Below are 25,583 nucleotides of genomic sequence, written 5' to 3' on the forward strand. Positions count from 1 at the left end.
ATCGTGGCCAAGTGGTTAGGGTCGCTGACTTCAAATCACTTGTCCCTCATCGATGTGGGTTCGAGCCTCACTCGGGGCGTTGAATTCTTCATGTGAGGAAGTCATCCAGCTGGCTTATGGAAGGTCGGTACGTGGTTCTACCCAGGTGCCCGCTCGTGATGAAATAGTACACGGAGGGGCACCTGGGGTTTTCCTCCACCATCAAAGCTGGAAAGTCGCCATGTGACCCAAAATGTGTCGGTTCGACGTTAAACCCAACCCCCCCCCCCCTCCCCCCCCAAAAAATGTCGAAAATTCGTTATAAAATAAGTGGATTTTATATGAAATAAAAAAAACAGCGGGATTTAGTGGTATTAAGCCTAGTAGTGTGTGACCTTTTCGGTTGATTATTTTACAACAACACCGTGTGCCGAAGACAATGCAGACGCCAAAAGATTTCTTTGAATTTATTTGTATGTGTAGCTTTAAATGTAATCATTTCTGTGTGTAATGTGAAACCTCGATAAAATTTTAACTTATGTAAGCTAGATTTTTGTTCTGACTAATTTGCAAACCAGATTTTTTCAAGTGAAATTAGTTTTCGCGATAGTCTTTCTTTTAGTGACAGAGATTGCAACATGCAAGATTGCTCTTACACTAAGTATAAGGGAAATAGCTTCAAAAATTAGAGAGAGAGAGGTTATGAGCTCATTGCACACTGGATTCCTGGACATATGGGTATCAAGGGGAATGAATTGGCTGACAAAATGGCAAAAGAAGCTGCTATAGATATCCTGGCGACATGTGTTCTCGATAGTCTAACAAGAAATCACAGATTATTTACATAATTATATTCAACTCACCTTTAAAATCGTCTGTTTGACAAAATATTACCCCTTTCATATAATCTGCAAGCAAAATCTATGATTATAAGTCTCCGCAGTGCTAATTTATTACAAGTTTTATCAGATGACCTACTTTCCGATTCAAGAAATCACCGTCATGTATTCTCGAGCCATTTTTAGTAACGGATGATTTCCCCATCTACAGCTAAAATCACTGTACTGTAACTGCTCTACTGAAAACAAATAAAGTGGTAATGAATATTTATTTTTTATTCAAACTTATTTCTTATTATTTCCTGACATATATATTCAGTTACAACATTCACACACAAATGGTGTGTTCTTCCTAGCAACTCTTAGACTTGTACAATATTTTAAGTGTACCCAGTGGCTGCATTTTTCACAACCAACCCATTTCATAATAAATAGGCTACCATCTAGCTTTTCTCTAGGAATATAATAGCTTTTGCAAACACAGCAAACTTCATTTACACCTTCTGGTTCTGAATCAGACTCTGACATTGAGTGGGAGTCATACACCAGATTCACACAGGATGGGCCAGGCTGTGGAGGTACAGGTTCTACTGGTACATACTTCTTGGTTTTAACATCTGAATTAACAGACACAGACTTTTTTGTTTTACTTGATTTAACAGTTTACTTCTTGACTGCTTTTTTCTTTGACAAATCATTTGCAACTAGTTTTGTTTTCTTTCCAGACCCAGTACTCTCATAATATTGTTTAAGCTTTTCTACTGTATCCCCTTCAAGTGCCTTACCACCAATAACCTCACTCACATTTCTTCTTTTTTTACGTGTTACCTGACTAGCCTTTACTTGTAAAGACACTGACTGAAAAAAATCTGGTTCACTGGAAGAAGGAACATTTTCTTTTTCAGTAACAGACTTACTAGTACATGTATCTGTATTGTTTTGATACAAAGTTGATGGCTTTAGTTACAAACCTAGCTGCTCACACATGGTTGAACCATCAAGTAGTGGGTAGATTCCTGCCCTCTTAAATGAAGCCTGCAAGTTAGATGGACAAAGAGCAGTAGTATATGCTTTGCAGGCAAGAGCACAGACATCGTACCTTGTTACTACTCGATGGTTCACCCTTGCGAAAGCAGTACATGCATGACTATACACAGTTTGGAGCGGCCCAAAACAACCAACATCCATTGGTTGCAGTATGTGAGACGTGTGGGGTGGCAGTACAAACAATATAATATTGTTTTCCAATGCCCAGTCAATCAGGCCTATGGAGAAGTGACTTCTATGGCCATCATACAATACAAGTATTGCTTCATTACTATCTCTACCCTGAACATATTTTAAAAAACGACATTTAATATATTTACTAAATATGTCATAGTTTGACCACCCGGATTTTGTCATTGTTCCATCTGCTCCAGGAGTTTTGCCATCTAAAAGGTTATCTAAAAACCTTTCACCTGGGAAAACAAAATACGGTGGTATTTGTACCCCCAGTGCATTACCACACCCAATTATTGTTACAGTTTTGGAGCGTTCAGCCATCACAGCTTGAGCTTTGCAATTTGAACCTGCTATGACATTAGGTGGCTTGTATTCAGTGTTTATCCCCTTTTCATCTATGTTGTAAATGTTTTGTGGTTTACTCTTTAAGTCATACTTTGACATAATACTTTCAAGTTCATTGAAATAATTCTTCACAGAGGTTTCATTTGCACATTTGGCCCTCTGTTCAGAGAGACTTGAAGGCTTAACAAGTTTAAGTTCTGTCCACCTTTTCATGAAATCATAGAACCATTGCAGAGAAAATGGTTTATCTGGGGTTCGTTTACCAAGCGAAACAGCATATTCAGTTGCCAACCCAATGACTTCAGCTCTGGTGTAGCCATACCCAACCTCAGCGTAACTTGTCAAGTGTCTGCAAAGCCTTGCCTCCTGTTCAAGACTCAAAACTGGTTCTGGTCCTGATTTTGTTGTGTCAAGTGAAATCCTGTTATCCACTCTGTCTCTGAGTGTTGTAATGGGAACACCATGCATTTGTGCAGCTTTATAGACTGATACATTAGAGGTCTTCACCAAATTGTAAGCAGAGACCAGACTAGTGGGTGAGTAATTCTTCTGAACCCCTTTTCTTACAGATGGTGTCAACTGAAATAATTCATTATACAGCAAATTTATTTTTATTTGTAACGCATATGGCCTATTTGCGCGGAGCATATACCAAACAGTTGAAAGTAAAATCAGTCACGCCATCTATGTCTATTTTAAGTAACTTCCGGTACATGGATTCTGACAGCAGCCACAGTTTTATTTTAGGATATAAGGATTTATATTAGTTTTTATGCAAGTTCGTAAGTTGCATTAGTATTTATAGCAAAAAAATGAATGTTTCAGATAAATTTGAATATTTCTTACCTTGACACGGAGCGTTGTTTCAATTTGTTTATTTTCGTAAAAGCAGACGCAATGTTTACATCAAGTGTTTACTTCCGGTAATTACGTCACGTGCGGAGGTCACAGTTCATTTCTTAAAATAGCTCTAGAATACATGTATGTCGAGAACACATGACGCGAGGATACACAGGTGTTGGGAGGAAGAAATTAGTGGGCTTATTGACAAGAATGAGGCAATTAACAACATGAAGGAAAGAGCTAAAGAGAAATGGCAGAGACAGCATGATATGGATTTAGATACGATCAGAACAAGTGACCTCTTTGAAAGAGTAGGAATGAGGAATTGTACATCAGATGTGGACAGACAGACATTCACTGCTTTTAATATAGGTTGATTAGTGGTCACTGCAGGCTGAATGCTCACTTGGCTAAATTTGACGAGAAGATATCAGAAGAGTGTCATAACTGTAAATGTAGAGAAGACATTGATCACTTCCTGTTCCACTGTAAGCGTTATGACTCGCAAATAAAGATTATGGAGAAAGTTATTGAAGACTCTCTCAGATCTGAAAGCAACATAGGCGTCATAGATCAAAGTTTATTGCTAGGGGACGGAGAAGTGAGCAAAAGTGTGCGATCAGTAATACTACAGCAGTTTTAGAATACATAAGAGACATGGGGAGATTTCAGTAGTTTATTATACACGATCCACACCATACAATTGTTTTTAATGAACTATGAGTACAAGTGTTTTAAGTACAGAACAGTACCATACAATGACCAGAGCTCCAGTTAAGCTTTTGGTGCAATTGGGTATTTACCTATCACTTTTTGTCTGAATTGGGTATTGGAAATTTGAATTGGGTAAAAATAATATCATTACCCAGCCTTTTCAGAAGTAATTGGGTATTTGCTAAAACCAAATGGGTATTTTACCAATCTCGCACTAACAATAGAGTATTTTTGCATGGTATATATCATTAGACAGGATTGACTAAGTACTTTAATGGCACCCTTCAATGTTTAATACAAAAATGTATTTAAAACTGTAATGAATGTTCCATACTGTTGTTTTCACTTTAAACATGTTTAATGCAGTTGGAGATCAGTTCATCCACAGTATCCCGAACAATGTGGTCACCGCAATATGCATTCTCTCAAAAGATGTCATCCAGTATTGGTGACACTACATCGTCACAAACAGATAACTGTCATTGTTGAACAGCAAAATACCCCACTAATTTGTTTGGTTGTGCTGAAACAATGTTTTTTCTGCGACCTCTTACATCTTATCGGCGTAAAATTGTTTACAAAGCGTCCAAATAACACCGATCAGCTGATTGAATGGTCCTGTCATTTTTCCGATAAATTGCAACCTGTTCTGCGGTAAGGTATAACCAGTCAGTTAAATCTAGCCTTAAAGTCTCGTACCTGTTCTAGTAATAAGAATAATGCGATACGCAAGCAATTTTAATGAATTGGGTATTAGGAATTTCACTTGCGTTTCAGTACGCACACTATGAATTCAATTGGGTTTTCTGCAATTTTAATTGCGTAAATACGCAAATACGCAGCTTATCTTGAGCTTTGAATGACGGAAATTAGTCAATACAGCACAGGAAGTTAATAGGCAGCAGTATAATGCCAATGACGAAACAACAACAACAATTTTAGGTCAGTCACTGTTATTGGATTTCCATAGACATGTCCCTAAATTGAGAGATGACTATTAAAGACCTGCTCCAGTCCTACCTTTTAACCTTAAATTGCCACTGAAAAAGCATGATAATCCTGACTATGAACTATGAAATAAAGTGTGGCACGTGGCCCTTAACTGTTACCTATTGTAATCATGGGTTGCATACACACAATAGAATTTGAATAGCCACGGAGCAGGGTTTTAAAACATGAAGACAGAATGTTCTCTGGAATGACTTGATAAAAGACGTTGTGTCTGAAATCACTCGTCCTCCACCTGTGTCTCTTGACTTGTCCAAACACTGAGTGCTTTAAAGGGTATAGCGGATAGCTAACCTAATTTTTCCTGCATTCTAATTCAAAGAAACAGAATTTAGTAGTTTTTTTCTGTATATCGGACAGAAAACAGATATTCTTTTCAAAACATTCAACATTTAATAGAAATTCATGTGATTTTCCTCTCCATGCTATTGTTTACATACGTGCTTGGTTAGGGTGTACAGGATAGCTTTGGTCATTTTTAGCTCGACTATTCGAAGAATAGTCTAGCTATTCTACTCACCCTGGCGTCGGCGTCGGCGTCGGCGTCGGCGTCGGCGTCGGCGTCGGCGTCACACCTTGGTTAAGTTTTTGCATGCAAGTACATACAGCTATCATTTAAAGGCATATAGCTTTGAAACTTATTTATTCTTTTTCTAGGTCAATTACCAACCTCACTGGGTCAAGTTCCATAACTCTAACATGTATTTTGAGCAAATTATGCCCCCTTTTGGACTTAGAAAATTCTGGTTAAAGTTTTACATGCAAGTTACTATCTCCAAAACTAATGCAGATATTGAATTGAAACTTCACATGTGTCTTTGGGGTTATAAAACTAGTTGATAGCACCAAGTCCCATAACTCTGACCTTCATTTTGGCCAAATTATGCCCCCTTTTGTACTTAGAAAATTTTGGTTAAAGTTTTGCGTGCAAGTACATACAGCTATTACTAAAAGGCATATAGATTTGAAACTTATTTTTTCTTTTTCTAGATCAATTACCTACCTCACTGGGTCAAGTCCCATAACTCTGACATGTATTTTGGCCAAATTATGCCCCCTTTTGGACTTAGAAAATTCTGGTTAAAGTTTTGCGTGCAAGTACATACAGCTATTACTAAAAGGCATATTGATTTGAAACTTATTTTTTCTTTTTCTAGATCAATTACCTACCTCACTGGGCCAAGTCCCATAACTCTGACATGTATTTTGAGCAAATTATGCCCCCTTTTGGACTTAGAAAATCCTGGTTAAAGTTTTACATGCAAGTTACTATCTCCAAAACTAATGCAGATATTAAATTGAAACTTCACATGTGTCTTCGGGGTTATAAAACTAGTTGATAGAATCAAGTCCATAACTCTGACATGTTATTTTGGGCAAATTATGCCCCTTTTGGACTTACAAAATCCTGGTTAAAGTTTTGCGTACAAGTACATACAGCTATTACCAAAAGGCATATAGCTTTGAAACTTATTTATTCTTTTTCTAGGTCAGTTACCAACCTCACTGGGTCAAGTTCCATAACTCTTAACATGTATTTTGAGCAAATTATGCCCCCTTTTGGACTTAGAAAATTCTGGTTAAAGTTTTACATGCAAGTTACTATCTCCAAAACTAATGCAGATATGGAATTGAAACTTCACATGTTTCTTCGGGGTTATTAAACTAGTTGATAGCATCAAGTCCCATAACTGATATGCATTTTGGTCAAATTATGTCCCGTTTCGAACTTAAAACTCTTTTGATATTTAACATTTTGGGTAATAATTTCCTGCTTCTGTGACAATATTTCGAATAGTCGAGCTTGGCTGTCTTACGGACAGCTCTTGTTTCCATTAAAAGTTTAAAATCCACACCTAAACAAACTTCCCAAGATTTTTTTACATAAATCAGAATAAAAATGTATTCTCTTTTCAAAAACATTCAGCTTTTTAAATTTCTATCAAATACTTTTCATTCATTGATGTTTTTTTACATACACACTCATTTAGTCAGTAAAGGATAGCCTCGAATTTTGATGACATATGAAAAATAACACAAAAAGCAAACATTTAAAATGTATAACAGAATGTCAGTCTGCATGCCAGTAAAAGAATGGTATGAAAACTTATTCAGTAGTTGAAGTCTAAATGCAAAATTTATCAGCGTATATCCAGAGCTCCAGATAAGCTTTTGGTGCAATTGGGTATTTACCCATCACTTTTTGTCTGAATTGGGTATTGGAAATCTGAATTGGGTAAAAATAATATCATTACCCAGCCTTTTCAGAAGTAATTGGGTATTTGCTAAAACCAATTGGGTATTTCACCAATCTTGCACAAACAACTGAGTATTTTTTGCTTTAAGTATACATGGTATATATCATTAACCAGGATTGACTAACTACATAGCACTTTTCTATGTTTAATACAAAATGTATTTAAAACAGTAATGAAATGTGATTAATTAAAACAGTACTGACTGTTTTAAAAATGGTTTTACATGCCTGTAATCAATGTAAACGTGTTTTTTAATTTATAGTACCAAAGATATTTTTCTCTGATCATTTAATGTATTCTTAGATACTTTTGTTCCATACTGTTGTTTTCTTTTTCACTTTTAATGCAGTCGGGGATCAATTCATCAATATCCCGAACGATGTGTTCACCGCCATATGCATTCTCCCATAAGATGTCGTCCAGTATTGGTGGCACTACATCGTCACAAAGAGATAACTGATATTGTTGAACAGCAAAATATCCCACTAATTTGTTTGTTTGTGTTGCAACAATGATTTTTTTTTCTGCCCTCTTTTACATTTTATCGGCGTAAAGAAAATTGTTAACAAAGCGTCCAAGTAACACCGATCAGCGATTGAATGGTCCTGTGATTTTTCCAATAATTTGCAACCTGTTTTGCGTTAATGTATAACCAGTCAGTTGTCTAGCGTTAAAGTCTCGTACCCGTTCTAGTAACAAGGAGTATGCGATACGCAAGCGATTTTTAATGAATTGGGTATTAGGATTTTAACTGCGTTTTAGTACGCACACTATGAATTCATTTGGGTATTCTGCAATTTTAATTGCATAAATACGCAGCTTATCTGGAGCTCTGTATCCCCTATACCCTAAAATCCGCTATACCCTAAAGCACTGTAACAGAATTTTTCACTGTCGATATCGCGTCACGTCCAAACTTATTCTGCATATTTCTGTTAAGAAATCCCGAATGAACTCCTTTTTGAATGTTTTCTGGTACATGTAAATTGTTCAGTGTATTTGTAATGAATGTATCTCTGAAATTGAATTTATGTTGAGATTAAAGCATAAATTTGCCTCGCTGCCAGTTTTCATATGTATATAATTTGTGTTTTGTTTCTGCAATTTAGTGTAATTGGCAGTCCGTTGTGTATTCGAACTGGTGTCAGGGTAAATATCTGATTTATCTCCTCATACGGTGACATCTGTTCACATATTCTCGAAGATTGAAGTCTCTTATTTAAAATTGTGAGTTATATTCAACCCATTTGAAGTCTCTACATGAATATTAATGTTTCATTTATTGGAGCAAGTAAGTCTGACCAGTCTTTTATGACTTTTTTGGATTTTTTTGGAGGTCTTCGTTTTCTTAACAGTAAAATGCAGATACGGGTAAGGTTTACAGGGATGACAACTATAAAATATCAGATCGTAAAAAGTCGACCGAATAAGCAAAATGAGTAAGGTTATTCTGACTCATACATGTGGGGAAGTAGGCAGTTACTTGCGAAGAACAGGTTTGTACTGGTACAGAATCCAGGAATACTGGTCAGACAAGATTTAGCTTTACAACAGTTCCTTCTAGCGCATATATATACAATATTCTGTGTTTTAAGAAAATCTGACTTGAGCATCATGTTGCAGATGTTTAGACCGCAATATTAAAGTAGCCCTTCCAGATCTTTTGTCACATGATTAACACACGCAAGCACCTGCATATATCATACAGACACAAAAATTTTACACATATGCACTTATGCAAAGAATATAAAATACACAGAATGGCAACAGAAGATAATTTCGCATAAGGTCGCGTCACCGCGTTATCTTATTTAAGCGTTTGCTGACTTGATCACTTGTTGTCAAATCAACAAGTCGCTTTATAAAGTATTGCACTGATGATACGGCCGTCGGCCGGCATGATATAAATGGAATCTGGTCCAATTTTTAAATGACAACTGTTGATTTCTCAGACTTCTAATCATAAATTCATTCCTTTCCCATGTAGAAAATACTAATAACATTAAAATAACACCATTATCATTATAAACAAACGATCTGATAGACTTCTGTTTCACTGGTAAAACAAGATTGCATTCAGTTTTCATGTGATGTTGGCGAGATTTGCTCTATATGCCTTTCAAGTTGCCGATTTACTTATTTCTATAGCTCTTTGATTTATGAAATGTAAGAAAAAGATTTTGGCAGATAAAAAGTATGCTCATGACATATCTTGACAGTTCTACCTTTTGTATAAGAAGTTTTAATCCTCTTTTTTCTTTTTCTTCAGAAGTATCATGTTTGAAGGTCTGTCAGCCTGGTTTTCATCCAGTGTTAGCAGGAAGGTTAAGAAGATATGGGGTATGTAAACTTTGAAAAGTACAGAAAATAAAAAAACATGTTAGCCCGAATTTCATTCATTATATTCTTTATTTTTCCTCCCTCAACCTGAGTTGATTCAAGGTGGAATTTTGGCAACATTTCCGTCTCAAATGGAGAAAAATTTTGGTTTGTTATACTGATTCAAGGTATGTCTGGTTTCATGTACAAGAACAATGTTATATGAATTTAATTACTGACATTATGGTATCTTCAAAATTTGCTGGGATCTACATGTAGAATTTTCCAGAGTTCTGCCGAGGATTTCAGCATGATGGGCCCATGGCCCATCTACCCTGAAAACATGGGGCCATTCTGAAACTTTTGGGGCCATTCAAAAAGAACCAATTTTACATTAAAAAGACTTTACATTTCTTATGCATTTAAGAAGTGTATTTTTTTTTAAAATGTAAAATTATACACAAAGTTCATACCATTTATTCTCTTTTCCTTATAACTTAACCATGTATACTCAACCAATAACTTCTTCTGAAAGCTCTGTTTGTCAGATGTTTTACTCTTACTTTTTCGCTCTACTTAAATTACTTGACTGGGTGGGGGTCATATCACTCTGTGATTCTGGGGTTGTTGTTTAATGTTCAGCGACATATGTAGTTGAATCGTCGCTTTTGTTCAATGTATCATTTCTATTTGTATCTTTCCCCAGTGTAACTAAAGTCTGGTTTATTTTCTTAGAGGCAGGAGGACTGAAAAATTTGTGCAAAATCACTTTTCCTTCCGGTGCGGCCGCCATTTTGATACAGTCATGGTGCAATTATCACGACACATTATTTTTTCAAATCCGTCACAGTGATCTCCCCTGGAGGTATGTCTATCTACCGTGCAAGACCGGCAAACTAGCGATAGTTATCGGGTTTGAGTTTCAGATTTTCTGGCGCGCCAAAGGCCCACCGACGCGAAATTTGCTGCACCATTCATATTTTTCTCGCGCCAATGGCGCAAAAACGCAGCCTCAACAGAACTCTGATTTTCATCGCAGCTTTTGAAAGCTGAAAATTATATTGCCTTTGGTTACTTATACTACTATATATATTAACTCATAATCAAATCATTCATGATTTTTATTGCGAAATTTGGTTTAATTTACAGAAAGACTGTTGGTTGTTATTTGTTTATACTTTTCATTTTCAGTGAAAAATGGTGGTAGAGTGACTTCTGTAGAAGATGCACAATATATTTTCAGTCAGGATACAGAATCTCCAGACACACAAAGGTACATGAAACAGTATGTGCTAGACACTTGACAGTCCGGTTACTATAATTATGTCCTTACCATTTTGTATAATTTTTGGGGGGAAATGCCGTTTCCAGGGCAGATAACTCTTTTTCAGTACTTGTGACCTATGACTTTTATTGCATATCTTTGTTTCTAAGGTGATTGTCCCTCAATATCCAAAGTTTGAAGAAATTCTACTTTTGTGAAAAATTTTGCACATCTCATATATGTAGGGCTTTAATATTTCATAACTTACCATAGGCCTGTAAATTCAATTGATTAGCGGTAAACCTTCAACAAAATTTGGCACTTTGGATGTCAGTACAACAGTTGTTAGGATAGCTCAACAAAGTGACACAACCAGAGTGAAAAAAATGTTTACATTTCATAACATTTGTCAGTAAATATTTGCCAGACGTCTTTTTAGCAAATCTAAAATTTTGCTAATGAAATGATATTTTTTTATATAATATTGTGTGTCAGAATGGATTATGTTGTTAAAAATTGGCTGAACTCTTTACAGTATGGCTCAGACTTTTCAGTAATTATTTCCATCACCTTAAAGCTTTGCATAAAATCTACTATGTAAGCTACCAGTCTAGCCTTCTTTCAACTTTTCCGACTGCTTTGTGTTTTTTTTTGTTGCTATCTCTGTCCAGAATCATAGACATATTTCAAGGAAAATTTGACACACTACTTACTGATCTAACAATAGAAAATGGTAATGTTTGGACATAAATTCATCGAGCTGTGACTGTTGCAATAAGTGAAACTCTACAACAGAAAGTTGCATATGAGTGCATCTGGGTACTGTGTGGCAAGTTGTGCTGTCTGTGAGATAAATCAAATTTTCAGCCAACCTCATTTGTCAAGAGCTAGAAAACTGGCTTATTCAGACATGTGATACTGTGAAATCATTAATATTCGTGGGGGACTAATTTTCTTGGATTTCGTGATTGAGTCAATCGACACAATTTAATCCCAATGAACAAGTAAAATTCCCATTCATTTTATGTTCAAAGGTTGATATCCACAAATTCATATCCCCATTAAAATTGCCATTTTGACCAAAACCACGAAATTTCATGCCCACGAAATTTAATGATTTCACAGTACTGTACCTCTGATGCGTCTGTAGAGAATATGAATTATGAAATATTTTTCAATTTTCATAGAAAGTTGTCATAACTTGGCAGAGATGACAATGTAAGCATGGAGTGGGGAAAGTTACTATAATTTAGTTAAAACATCCATTTAGCAACCAGAGATTTTCAGTTATTTTACTTTAAATACCTATTTGTACATAATGCCAGGTTATTCAGTAACTAATAACTTAACAGGTGTAGATCATTAAGTTGGCAACTTTTAACAGAAGTAGATCATTTAGTTGGCAACTTTGCTGCACTTTCAAGTTTGTTACGGCAAAACTTCATTTCACTGGAAGATCAGTAAATACTTTATAACCTGTTCTTATATGATATGGATGCACAGTTGTTGCCGTGACCACATGCTAATATAGGTTTAGTTGTGTCATAAACCATCTAAGGCAAGGCACTGCTGTTAAATAAATGTATATTTTTGCTTTTACAGTATTTTTGAGAGTGAAGCATATCTTGAAGAGCATTTGGCTGTATTTCACCCTAACTATATCAAAGAATGTGTTAAACGTGGCCATATTGAACAAGTGACGTTGGGAAAATATTTCTTTCCTCCAGAAGATGTACAAGCAAGTTTGTATAATGTTTTCAACTGTCTACTATTTAATACATATAGCGTAAGGCCTAAAAAATTGTTTGTTTCGATATCCTGACCTATCCTAAACATTTGCCCAATTCAAATTTATGTAATTAAGGCTTTGGAAAAAAATCCATGTTTCCACTATTTTTGTGTGCCCCCCACCACCACATGAGTGGTGGGGGCAATAGATTTGCTCTTGTCCGTCAGGCCTTCCATCCATCCTTCAGAGAAAGTTGTGTCGCGCCTAGCTCCTAAAGTATTTGACATAGAGTCACAAAACTTTACAGGAATGTTGGTCAGCATGTGAAGTTGTGCACCTGGGTTTCACGTCCAAATTTATTCAGTCGTATAGGAGTTATGGCCCCTGACTTTGTAAAAATTGGTCATTTTAGTGTTGTGTCGAGCCTAGCTCCAGAAGTGTTTGACGTAGAGTCACAAAACTTTACAGGAATGTTGCTCAGCATGTGTAGTTGTGCACCTGGGGTTTCGCGTCCGGATTCATTCAGTCGTGTAGGAGTTATGGCCCCTGACTTAGTAAAAAATTGGTCATTTTAATGTTGTGTCACGCGTAGCTCCAAAAGTATTTGACCTAGAGTCACCAAAGTTTACAGGAATGTTGGTCAGCATGTGCAGTTGTGCACCTGGGGTTTCGCATCTGGATTCATTCAGTCGTGTAGGAGTTATGGCCCCTGACTTATTTTGTTTTTAAGTTTTTTCATTACACAAGACCAGACTTCTTGTCCAGACTTACTCAAAAAAAAGTTTGTGGAACATGTATGTTAAAATGTACTTGACCTAGAATCATAAAACATTATAGTGTTATTTCTAGAGCGACGCAGCGGGGCGCCCCGCCCTGCCCTTTTTTACTGCCACCACGCTGCCCGTAAAATGTGCCCTCTTGCCTTTGATCTTATGCTAAATCCCGCCAATTTCCCTGTTGACATGCCTCGACGATTTTTGGATCAGCAAATTACGTCACGGCGAGTGCACACAGGTAATGAGAATCAGTGAAGTGTTAAAACAAATTGATAAAGGGTATGGATCCTGTGAAACGTCAAAAAAGCGTGCGTAAGCGGCCAGCTGATGACCGAGCACGTGAAAAGTGCCCTAGATTTCTTTGAGCAAAATTTAAATTAGACCGTCGTTTAGTATAACAAGTATATATCAATGCAGTTTGATTCTACTGTAATTTAAACTAGAAAATGCACACATTTTAATGATTATCGAAAGTAAAAGAAAGTTTAGAATGTCCGTTCACGAGTCTTATTACTCCCGATGTCGTATGCAATTTTTCCATATTTCCTTCAAAAAAGCTGACAGTCGGTGTATTTTTTTATGATGAGAAACATCAAAGTATGTGGAACTATCTCTGGTTTACCCTAGTAGGTCATATAAACTGAGTAAAAACTACTTTCAGACAACATTCCGAAAGTGTACCAGTATCCGGATAGTATATTTTGGATATGCGATTTAGTAAACTTTAACCTTACTGTAATAGCACTTTTCTGTTAATGAAATATTGATGAAAGACCTGATAAATACAACAGGATTTTTGATAATTATCAGTTTACAATGTGACCTGAAACAGGCCTTTAACTATGTTGTTTACAACATGATCTTGATTTCAAGATTAAGCTTATATTAAGGCCCTCCACTATTTCACATTCATATGAATAAGTTGACATTCTTGGTGACATTTTTAAGGGAAAGGCTTGAATGGTTTAACCTAAACTATAAAGTAAGTAAAAAGCCTTTGTAAACTTTGTTACTGGTTTTGGGAAGATTTAGCACTTTATTCTGTGACACAAAGAAGTATAATAAAATTTATTTTTATAGCTCTTTGTGTGACATTTCTTTTAAGTGTGGAATAAAGATAAATGGAATACATATTAACTATAGACATCTAGAAATGCAACTACTGCTATGGTAACTTTCACATCTAAAAGGGCACCCTGCCCCTTTCGGACAGCACCCTGCCCCTTTTTGGCAGCACCCTGCCCTTTTTGAGCTCTAGAAATAACACTACATTAGAGGATTGTCTTATAGCCTGTGAAGTGTTTTCTTTAGGATTTTACTCAGCTAGGCCAGAGTTATGGCTAACTAAGTGAAAAATACACATAAGGTTCTTAAAAGTTTGTGTTGCAAACATCTTAAAAATTACTTAACCTGAGTCATAAAACCATGTTACAGTGGCAGGAGTGGGGGCACCTGTGTCCTATGGACACACATCTAGTTTGTTATACTTTTAAAGCGAAGTTGCTCTTTCTTCATTGTAAAAAAATATTTACTTACCTACCGTACTTTTAGGGGGCATTTTACTGGAAACAAACAATATTTTTTTAGGCCTAAAGAAGCTCTTTGTCTAGTTTTGGTATACAATGAACTAAAAAGCCAAGTCACTATACATTTATATCCCTATTTTTTATATACATATTTGTCTCATTTGTGGCCAGTGTGGTTCTGTGACAGCTTGTACATTGTATATGAAAAGAATTTGGACTACTGTCTTACCCTTTCATAATAGTAAAAGGCGACAAATAGTTATTTGAACTCCTTGTTTTTCTGTATCTCTGTCATACCAGCAGGTATAAATTGTTTTGGGCCTGTTCAGCAATATATAATTGTACTGTAATGCAGGCTGTCTTGCGTCCCTAAAATTCCTACTTTTTCCTATTTTTTTTTCAATTTGGCTAAAATTCCTATTTTTTAAAAAGGATCAAAGGAAATTCCTAAAAAGGCCCTATTTTTTCACAAAAATTCCTAATTTTTTAACTTTTTTGCAATGATCAAAAAGAGAAAATGTTTTAAATGTTGTTTAAAAGTTCTTCTAATTCAGAAAAAAACAGTTTAGCACAGTTCAAAGCAGTTTACCAGTGGTAGACGTCTTTTCTGTAAATAAAGCACTATTTGTGAGTTACTTTTATGTCAATCACATAAAGGTAAGCACATTACATGGTCTTCAAAGTCCATATTTTAATTTGAAAATTCCTAAATTTAGTCCTAAAATTTCCTTAAAATTGTACCAAATTCCTAATTTTAGCCCTATTTTTTTTGTACAAATTGCCCTAAAATTAGCCCTAATTTTTTGTCAGGGTATGCTAGACAGCCTGGTAATGGTGTACAATAAACCCCAAATAGAATTAAATATCTCATTTGTTCTCGGTTTGAAGAAGTGTGTTTCATTGCACTTAACCAGTTGCCAGCATTTGTATCACATTTTTAGCTCACCTGTCACAAAGTGACAAGGTGAGCTTTTGTGATCGTGCGGTGTCCGTCGTCCGTCCGTGCGTCCGTAAACATGCTTGTGACCACTCTAGAGGTCACATTTTTCTTGGAATCTTTATGAAAGTTGGTCAGAATGTTCATCTTGATGATATCTAGGTCAAGTTCGAAACTGGGTCACGTGCCATCAAAAACTAGGTCAGTAGGTCTAAAAATAGAAAAACCTTGTGACCTCTCTAGAGGCCATATATTTCATAAGATCTTCATGAAAATTGGTCAGAATGTTCACCTTGATGATATCTAGGTCAAGTTCGAAACTGGGTCACGTGCCTTCAAAAACTAGGTCAGTAGGTTAAATAATAGAAAAACCTTGTGACCTCTCTAGAGGCCATATTTTTCATGGGATCTGTATGAAAGTTGGTCTGAATGTTCATCTTGATGATATCTAGGTCAAGTTCGAAACTGGGTCACATGCCTTCAAAAACTAGGTCAGTAGGTCTAAAAATAGAAAAACCTTGTGACCTCTCTAGAGGCCATATATTTCATAAGATCTTCATGAAAATTGGTCAGAACGTTCATATTGATGATATCTAGGTCAAGTTCGAAACTGGGTCACGTGCCTTCAAAAACTAGGTCAGCAGGTTAAATAATAGAAGAACCTTGTGACCTCTCTAAAGGCCATATTTTTCATGGTATCTGTATGAAAGTTGGTCTGAATGTTCATCTTGATGATATCTAGGTCAAGTTTGAAACTGGGTCACGTGCAGTCAAAAACTAGGTCAGAAGGTCTAAAAATAGAAAAACCTTGTGACCTCTCTAGAGGCCATATATTTCACACAAGATCTTCATGAAAATTGGTCAGAATGTTCACCTTGAAGATATCTAGGTCAAGTTCGAAACCGGGTCACGTGGCTTCAAAAACTAGGTCAGTAGGTCAAATAATAGAAAAACCTTATGACCTCTCTAGAGGCCATATTTTTCATGGGATCTGTATGAAAGTTAGTCTGAATGTTCATCTTGATGATATCTAGGTCAAGTTTGAAAGTGGGTCACGTGCCTTCAAAAACTAGGTCAGAAGGTCTTAAAATAGAAAAACCTTGTGACCTCTCTAGAGGCCATATATTTCATGAGATCTTCATGAAAATTGGTCAGAATGTTCACCTTGATGATATCTAGGTCAAGTTCGAAACCGGGTCACGTGGCGTCAAAAACTAGGTCAGTAGGTCAAATAATAGAAAAACCTTTTGACCTCTCTAGAGGCCATATTTTTCATGGGATCTGTATGAAAGTTAGTCTGAATGTTCATCTTGATGATATCTAGGTCAAGTTCGAAAGTGGGTCACGTGCTGTCAAAAACTAGGTCAGTAGGTCAAATAATAGAAAAACCTTGTGACCTCTCTAAAGGCCATATTTTTTATGGGATCTGTATGAAAATTGGTCTGAATGTTCATCTTGATGATATCTAGGTCAAGTTTGAAAGTGGGTCACGTGCCATCAAAAACTAGGTCAGTAGATCAAATAATAGGAAAACCTTGTGACCTCTCTAGAGGCCATATTTTTCATGGGATCTGTATGAAAGTTAGTCTGAATGTTCATCTTGATGATTTCTAGGTCAAGTTCGAAACTGGGTCACGTGCCATCAAAAACTAAGGGTCAGTAGGTCAAATAATAGAAGAACCTTGTGACCTCTCTAAAGGCCATATTTTTCATGGGATCTGTATGAAAATTGGTCTAAATGTTCATCTTGATGATATCTAGGTCAAGTTCGAAACAGGATCATGTGCGGTCAAAAAATAGAAAAACCTTGTGACCTCTCTAGAGGCCATACTTGTGAATGGATCTCCATAAAAATTGGTCAGAATGTTAACCTTGATGATATCTAGGTCAAGTTTGAAACTGGGTCACGTGCCTTAAAAAACTAGGTCAGTAGGTCAAGTAATGAAAAAACCTTGTGACCTCTCTAGAAGCCATACTTTTCATGGGATCTGTATGAAAGTTGGTCTGAATGTTCATCTTGATGATATCTAGGTCAAGTTTGAAACTGGGTCAAAAACTAGGTCAGTAGGTCTAAAATTATTAAAATCTAGGTCACTAGATCAAATAATAAAAAACTAGGTCACGAAGTCAAATAATAGAAAAAACGACGTCATACTCAAAACTGGGTCATGTGAGAAGAGGTGAGCGATTCAGGACCATCATGGTCCTCTTGTTCTTAAGGTTTTGTACCTCAGCAATTGCTGGAAGGAATGGACTGAAGCTTCATACACACTTGTTCACTTTTTTCACGTTTCTTTAAAGTTATTTCCCCTTTTCGAGACAGCAGTTTTTGAGTTTTATCTGTTACAATGTGTCTCAATCAGCAAGTTTGGAAATTTCTGTGACTATAAATTGTTACCCCTTATGTATTTGATCTTACATGTTGTATGTTCTTATATGATAGTACTCTTGAATAGGCTAGTATTACTTTTCGCGGACAGCTTTGTTTTTAGCTTACCTGTCACGTAGTGACAGGGTGAGCTTTTGTGATCGCCCTTCGTCAGTCGTCCGTCCACAATTTCTTGTCTGCACAATAGTGGTTTCATTTATGACTTTATTTTAACCAAACTTGCACATAACTTGTATCACCATAAGATCTTGATTCCTTTCTTGAACTGGACATATCCCCTTATGGGTTCCAGAGTTATGGCCCCTGAAAAGGCCAAAATTAGCTATTTTGACCTTGTCTGCACATTAGCAGCTTTATTTATGATTTGATTTTTACCAAACTTGCACACAACTTGTATCACCATAAGATCTTGGTTCCTTTCTTGAACTGGCCAGGTCCCATTATGGGTTCCAGAGTTATGGCCCCTGAAAGGGCCAAAATTAGCTATTTTGACCTTGTCTGCACAATAGCAACTTCATTTATGATTTGAATTTAATCAAACTTGCAAAAAACTTGTGTCACCATAAGATCTCGGTGCCTTTCTTGAACTGGCCAGATCCCATAATGGGTTTCAGAGTTATGGCCCCTGAAAGGGCCAAAATTAGCTATTTTGACCTTGTCTGCGCAATAGCAGCTTCATTTATGATTTGATTTTAACCAAATTTGCACACAAATTGTATCACCACAAGATCTTGATTCATTTTTTGAACTGGCCAGATTCCTTTATGGGTTCCAGAGTTATGGCACCTGATAGGGCCAGAATTAGCTATTTTGACCTTGTCTGCACAATAGCAGCTTTATTTATGATTTGAATTTAATCAAACTTGCACAAAAACTTGTGTCACCATAAGATCTTGGTTCCTTTCTTGAACTGGCCAGATCCCATAATGGGTTCCAGAGATATGGCCCCTGAAAGGGCCAAAATTAGCTATTTTGACTTTGTCTGCACAATAGCAGCTTTATTTATGATTTGATTTTAACCAAACTTGCACACAACTTGTATCACCATAAGATCTCGATTCCTTTTTATATGCCCTAAGAGACGTATTATGTTATCGCCTTCGTGTCCGTCTGTCTGTCTGTCTGTCTGTCTGTCTGTCTGTTGGTTAGCAATTTCCCTTCCACTCTGTGACTCTTGAACCCCTTGAAGGATTTCAAAGAAACCTGACGCAAATGTTTACCTCATCAAAACGATGTGCAGAGCGCATGTTTCGGATGGCTCAAACTTAGGGGTCAAAGGTCATATGACTTTGTTTTGCTCTGCATTTGCCTTGCATTGCAGTGCTCTTGTTTTTATTTGGCAGATTCTTCTTTATTTTTGTTTTAATTACTTCCCTTTTATGTTACTATAAATAACTTATTTAGTAACATTTTTATTATTGGCCGTAGGGAAAAACTGAGACCACTTTCCTGTGGTACAACATGGATGGTACCTCCAATTTATAGGTGTATTTTGACATATTTGTACCTTTAAGAAAATTTCAACTATATTTTCTCATGATTCTTTCGATTGATCTTGATTATGATTTTTTGACCTTTTTGTCCTTAAGTGCAATGATGTCAGGTGAGCGATATAGGGTCATTATGGCCCTCTTGTTTAAAAATCTGTTTTAAAACTTTGTGAACTGTACACTTGCGATAAAATACAATTATTATATTTACAGTTGCCAGAGAACAGCTACAGTACCAATGGGACCTGGATGGGAATACATTAGATGAAGATGTTACCAATTCTGTAAGCAGAAATTCCTCTTAAACTAATACCCTCTCTATGTTGAAATGCACCAGATTTGGCATTTTCATGACAAGCATATCAGTATAATTTATTGAATTTTGGACTGTCAGGTGCCACTTGTTTGATGGCGAGGGAAACATGTTTTGTAATACTGTCTGATTGGCTGCCAGAAGGTGTGGTCACTTTTCTCTATATGTTTATAGTAGAAACTTTAAAAATCTTATATGAAACTGCTGGCTAGATTTTAAAATAATTTCACACAAATGGTCCTTGTGTGACCTTCTATCAAGAATGTTCAGATTATTTTGATTTGTCATAAAACACATCCGCCAGGGGTAGTTGTCACTTTTTCCCTATATGTACATGTTGGAAACTTTAAAACTGTTCTTGTCAGAAACAGCAGGTCCAATTTTAAAACAATTTTACACAAATGTTTCATGGGTGACCTTTTATGAAGGTTGTACAAATTACTCTGTTTCCTAAAAAAATGGCTGCTGAGGTGTGTGGTCACTTTTCTTTATTTGTATTTAGTGGAAAAATCTTGTTTCATATGTAGTGGAAAAATCAAGTCATATCACACAATTTTGCCACTTCTTACACCCCACAACACGCAATACACATTACCCGCTCTTATTCATTTAGTAGAAACTTTTAGAATATTCTTGTCAAAGAACACTGGCTCTATTTCAGTATAATTTCACAAACATTTTCCTTGCATAGCCATCTACCAAAACTGTTCATGCAAGCAACGTAACTTAGATGAGCGATCTAGTGCCATCATGGCTCTCTCGTTTGATATCTCAATCTGAAAACTATATCTCTTTTATATTTGCAGTCTGATGAAGAACCAACTCCACCTACCAGAGGGTTAAACAAATCCAAAAATCAAGGAAGCAATAACATGGCCATAGAACATTCTGCGCAACCACCAGGTTGTAGCAAAGACACGATACAGAATCAGTCAAATAGGTCTAGTGAAGCACATGTGAGAGACAAGGGAAGTAATGTTGTTCATACACAAGGCAGTCAGAGTTGTCGGGGAGAGTCATCTGGTTTTGTTCAGTCTGACAATCATAAAGAACATGAAAGAAAGTCGCCACGGAGAAGTTCAAGACAGAAGGAGAACATTACTGAATCAAAGTCAGACAGACATGACAACAGCAAGTTTCAAACAGATTCAGGTCATAAACATGTTTCAAATGAACAAAAGATTAAAAGCAGTTATATGAATAAAAGTGTAACAGGTCAGACAAATGCAAGAGCTGCACTCAACAATAATTGTGATGAACACAAAGAGACAGCAGGAAGTAGAATTGGAACTAGAGCAAGTAAAAAGATAGGAAGTGAAAATTGCCTTTCAAAGATTGAGGATATTAATGGCTCAGGTAATTTCTCAGATATATATACCAGTTTGCATAAAGAATAATCATACTAAAATATAGGGTTAAGCTGGATTTAGCACCTTGGTTCGTTTAATAAGGGATTTAAACAATTTTCAGCACTGTTTATACTGGGAATTTAATGATATTATATTAAACATTATAAATGTCATTGGATTGTGATTGTTTAATGTTAGTGTCATTGAAGTATGCCTCCATGGTGGTTGTAGATTCAGTAACTAACTACAGTAACTGCTGAAAGTTATCTCAACTACTGATATTTCGTTGTATTAGTTGACGTCAAGAAATGTTGTCCTTTGACATAAATTGAACCAGAACACAAAAATATTAAGTTTGGACCAAATACTGCAATTTAGAATCACAATATTATGCTCCGGAATAACCAAAAATAGTCAACAATAAGCTTCTACAGACACCTCTACTGTTTACAATTTGAGACTTTGGGTCATTTAACCTTAGGCCAGGGTTTCAATTTCAATACTGACTTCTTCTCATGTAACTGACAATTTCCTCATTTGAATAATAGGTGATAGATATCCCTATCTAGCTTGCACTTCTTTCAAAAGTAAAATTGTTTGTTCTAGTCATGGCGTCATGCACAAATATGTTGTCATCCCTTGCTTTAAATGAATCTGAGGTAAATACCTTGTCAAAGGTAACATGTACTATAGTGGAATATTTGTACAAGTTACATTGTTACATCATGAACTGTTTCCTTAATGCTGGAAAATTCCCAAATATTTTTGTCATTGCAACATCTTTAAATGTGATGAGCAAGAAAAATGAGCATGTAATACACAGCACTTTTCCAAATGCTTGAGACAGCGTGGATACTGGATAAGCAGCTTTACTAATGTTAGGTTTCTCATTCATCGCTGTCCCTTTATTGGGAAAATTCTGTCTTATACATGGAGGAATGTAAGATCCTTATAACACTGCAGGAGGATGAAACTGGCAATTCCTTTTTTTTTTCTTTTTTTTCTGATAGTCCTGTTCTGGACTGTTTTTTGGAATCTTTCACAGAATTAAGATAGAGCAAACAAAGTTTTCCTAACATTTTATCAGGGGAACAGACAGGTCAGATGAAATTATTACATTCAAGATGGTCATATATGAACAAAGTTTTCGTAACATTTTATCAGGGGAAAAGACAAATCAGATGAAATTATTACATTCAAGATGGTCATGTATGACCTTCAGCGGGAACTTTAAAAAAAAGACAGGGAGTCTTCTTATACGGTCTCAAAATGTGAATACCTTCAAACAAATGTGACATATATTACGGTATATAAAGAAGTAAATACTACATGTAGTGAGTTAAATATTGTATTATATCATTTAATACAGTTTTAAACACATTACAAATAAAAATCTGTCAAATAGTAAAGCCTGCTGCCATGACAGCTTTTGTTAATAAGTACACCTGTGGGCATGTTATAACAGAACCAGTTTTACTGAGTTGCACATTACAGAAATAAAGTTGTACAGGCAATCTTTGTATAAATTTATAAAACAATGCATTTTTCCTGTTTGTTTGCAGAAATAGTGAGACTTGAAGAAATGGCTAAAGTTACAGGTGACCTACAAGACTTTGTTGTTGGAAAGAGTGGCTGTGAACTTGTAAAGATCTGCTGAAATACATTGGAGTTTGTAATTGTAGCAAACAGCTTTAAACTGATCATATTCTACTGATAAACATTGTGGCTTGTTATTTAAAGAACGACTTTGAACTTGTAAAAATCTGGTTGTTTGTAACTGGAACTAGCAGCTTTAAGCTAGTCATCTACTTATAAACATTGTAATTTGTTATTTGAAAGAATGTGAACATGTAAAGATCTGCTGAAATTTGTTGTAGTTGGTTTTGGTGACTTTAAGATTTGGAAGAAAACACTGTCAGGGTTGTACATATGTGAGCAGCTACGTAAGATGGGAATACCTCGATGGGAGGGGGCTGGGGTTTGATAATTTCTTTAGCATTCATTTGGTAGTAAAAAAGTGAGATATTGTCTTTGTCTGCTCATCTACCTGTCTTCAGCATATCAGCATTAACTAAATTTACTATGACATATCAGTATTTGCATCTTTTAAGCAAAATGAAGTGTGAACCAAAGAAATTGCTATGAAACTACCTGACCAAGCACTTTGCCGAAGAAGACTGCGTGGTATCGTCAAATCAAATGTAGTTGAATATTCTCATCTAAAACAGACAGATTCCCAGTAACTAATCTAAAGTGATTTGTTTGGCATGATTTATCCCATTTGTCATAAAGCTTACTTTCAGTCGATGGTAGTTTGGCAGGGTTGTGCATGTCTGACAGATCTTGTTTTGTATGGTATAATACATTGTATAATACGTTGTGCATTCGGGCGTAAATGTACTTTTAATATTGAACCTACTAAACTTGTCTCATTGGCGTAGTAGGTTAGAGTGAACGCTGAACACCATGTATTTGGTGTAGGTATGGGTTGGAATCGTGGAAAGGTGAGATTTTTTTTGTAACAACATTGCATAATGTCCAACTTTTTTCATGAAGATAGATACTGGTTGACTGACAGTGGGTGTGATTAGTTCCGGAAGCAGTGGTTATTAACGTTGATGATTCAACAGACGACTCAGAAACCGACACTGCCAGCAAAATCGAGGATCAACCTTGTTTATTTTATATTGATAATTTTTATGAAATGAAATGAATTTTGAGAGAAAAATATAAAATGAAAAGAAAATGAAGGGGAAAAAATGAAGAAAAAATAATTCACAATACTCAGACAATATTTAATTCAAGACAATAAAATATGATACGTACTAAGTGAATTATAATTAATATTACAATAAAAAATCATTTGGGGTTCAACCTACACATTATGTGCTTGCCATATATGCGCGGCAAACTAATACACTGTGCAGTCTTTGTTTCAACTCTGCTAATTTCTTGCATTATATACCCATTTTTTATGCAAATCATCAAATACCAGATCCACCTTAGTATATGAACTCGCCCAAAAGGTCATTTTTGAAGGTCAAAAGTATATTTATACAGTCTTACATGTTTTGCATAAATGTTTACCTCAGAGAAACAGATGTTGCATATAAACTTCGGGACCCTACTTCAAAGGTTGTCACACTTGGGATGCTGAAAGTCATGTGGGATCTTATGTGTAATAATTTTGATATGCATTGAGTAATTTTCATGCCCTCTTCAAAAAAAAGGGGGTTTATTGTTTTGGTGAGTGTACCAGTCTGTCCATGTGTTGACAGATGATTTGGTTTATCATCAGTAACTAGAGAATGCTTGATCTTACAATGTTTAAACTTCATAGGATGATTGCCTATGATCAGTAGGTCAAAAGTTCAAGTCATACTGACATGAGACTGAAAATGGTTTCTTCTCAATAGCTGAAGAATGCTTTGGCCTGCAGTCATCAAACTAAAAATCTTGTCTGCCTGTGGTCAGTAGACGTCCCTTATTGCAATATAATTCATAATTGAAAGTTTTAATTTTTATGCCCCCGAAGGGAGGCATATTAGTTTTCAACTGTCCGTCCGTTCGTTCGTTAGTCACGTTAACTTTTTGCATGAAGGCACTTTACTCGCGAACCACTGCACCCATGACCTTCAAACTTCACATGCTGATAGTACTTATTGAGTTCACCACCCCTACTGACTTTGGGGTCACCAGGTCAAAGGTCAAGGTCACAGGGGCCAACGTTAACTTTCTGCATGAAGGCTCTTTACTCGCAAACCACTGCACCCAGGACCTTCAATCTTCACATGCTGATAGTACTTATTGAGTTCACCACCCCTACTGACTTTGGGGTCACCAGGTCAAAGGTCAAGGTCACAGGGGCCAACGTTAACTTTCTGCATGAAGGCTCTTTACTCGCAAACCACTGCACCCAGGACCTTCAATCTTCACATGCTGATAGTACTTATTGAGTACACCACCCCTACTGACTGGGGTTACCAGGTCAAAGGTCAAGGTCACAGGGGCCAACGTTAGCTTTCTGCTTGAAGGCACTTTACTCGCGAACCACTGCACCCAGGACCTTCAAACTTCACGTGCTGATAGTACTTATTGAGTTCACCACCCCTACTGACTTTGGGGTCACCAGGTCAAAGGTCAAGGTCACAGGGGCCAACGTTAACTTTCTGCATGAAGGCACTTTACTCGCGAACCACTGCACCCAGGACCTTCAAACTTCACATGCTGATAGTACTCATTGAGTACACCACCTCTACTGACTGGGGTCACCAGGTCAAA

General features: G+C 36.3%; 2 protein-coding genes across 3 annotated transcripts; one reads left to right on the forward strand and one right to left on the reverse strand.

The window, feature by feature from the left end:
- Positions 1-365: 365 nt before the first annotated feature.
- Positions 366-23,172, forward strand: LOC123566446 (uncharacterized). Of its 2 annotated transcripts, none has more exons than XM_045360554.2 (7): positions 366-452; positions 9,480-9,550; positions 10,721-10,802; positions 12,396-12,535; positions 19,854-19,924; positions 20,760-21,309; positions 22,865-23,172. In XM_045360554.2, the coding sequence occupies exons 2-7, from the start codon at positions 9,487-9,489 to the stop codon at positions 22,957-22,959; spliced, it is 1,002 nt and encodes a 333-aa protein (XP_045216489.2). In that variant the 5' UTR covers positions 366-452; positions 9,480-9,486; the 3' UTR covers positions 22,960-23,172. The 2 variants fall into 2 exon arrangements, with proteins under 2 accessions (XP_045216489.2, XP_045216490.2); XM_045360555.2 differs by lacking the exon at positions 366-452 and adding an exon at positions 3,462-3,718.
- Positions 966-2,855, reverse strand: LOC128546129 (uncharacterized). Its single transcript, XM_053549132.1, has 3 exons — positions 1,790-2,855; positions 1,319-1,435; positions 966-1,057 (listed from the first exon to the last, which is right to left on the reverse strand). Exons 1-3 carry the CDS (start codon positions 2,853-2,855, stop codon positions 966-968), a joined length of 1,275 nt encoding a protein of 424 aa, XP_053405107.1.
- Positions 23,173-25,583: the final 2,411 nt, after the last annotated feature.

The sequence above is a fragment of the Mercenaria mercenaria genome, chromosome 8, assembly GCF_021730395.1.
Source record: "Mercenaria mercenaria strain notata chromosome 8, MADL_Memer_1, whole genome shotgun sequence".
In the NCBI taxonomy this organism is placed as follows: domain Eukaryota; kingdom Metazoa; phylum Mollusca; class Bivalvia; order Venerida; family Veneridae; genus Mercenaria; species Mercenaria mercenaria.

Bases quoted from the DNA above. Each gene is read 5' to 3' on its own strand.
- LOC128546129 (XM_053549132.1), bottom strand. From the start codon at position 2,855: ATGCATGGTGTTCCCATTACAACACTCAGAGACAGAGTGGATAACAGG. The intron at 1,436-1,789 runs GTTTGTAACTAA...CTGTTAATTCAG, and splicing joins AACCATGTGTGAGCAGCTAG to ATGTTAAAACCAAGAAGTAT. The intron at 1,058-1,318 runs GTGTAAATGAAG...ATTTGTTTTCAG, and splicing joins GTCTGATTCAGAACCAGAAG to TAGAGCAGTTACAGTACAGT.
- LOC123566446 (XM_045360554.2), top strand. From the start codon at position 9,487: ATGTTTGAAGGTCTGTCAGCCTGGTTTTCATCCAGTGTTAGCAGGAAG. The intron at 10,803-12,395 runs GTACATGAAACA...TTGCTTTTACAG, and splicing joins GAATCTCCAGACACACAAAG to TATTTTTGAGAGTGAAGCAT. The intron at 12,536-19,853 runs GTTTGTATAATG...TTATATTTACAG, and splicing joins TCCAGAAGATGTACAAGCAA to TTGCCAGAGAACAGCTACAG.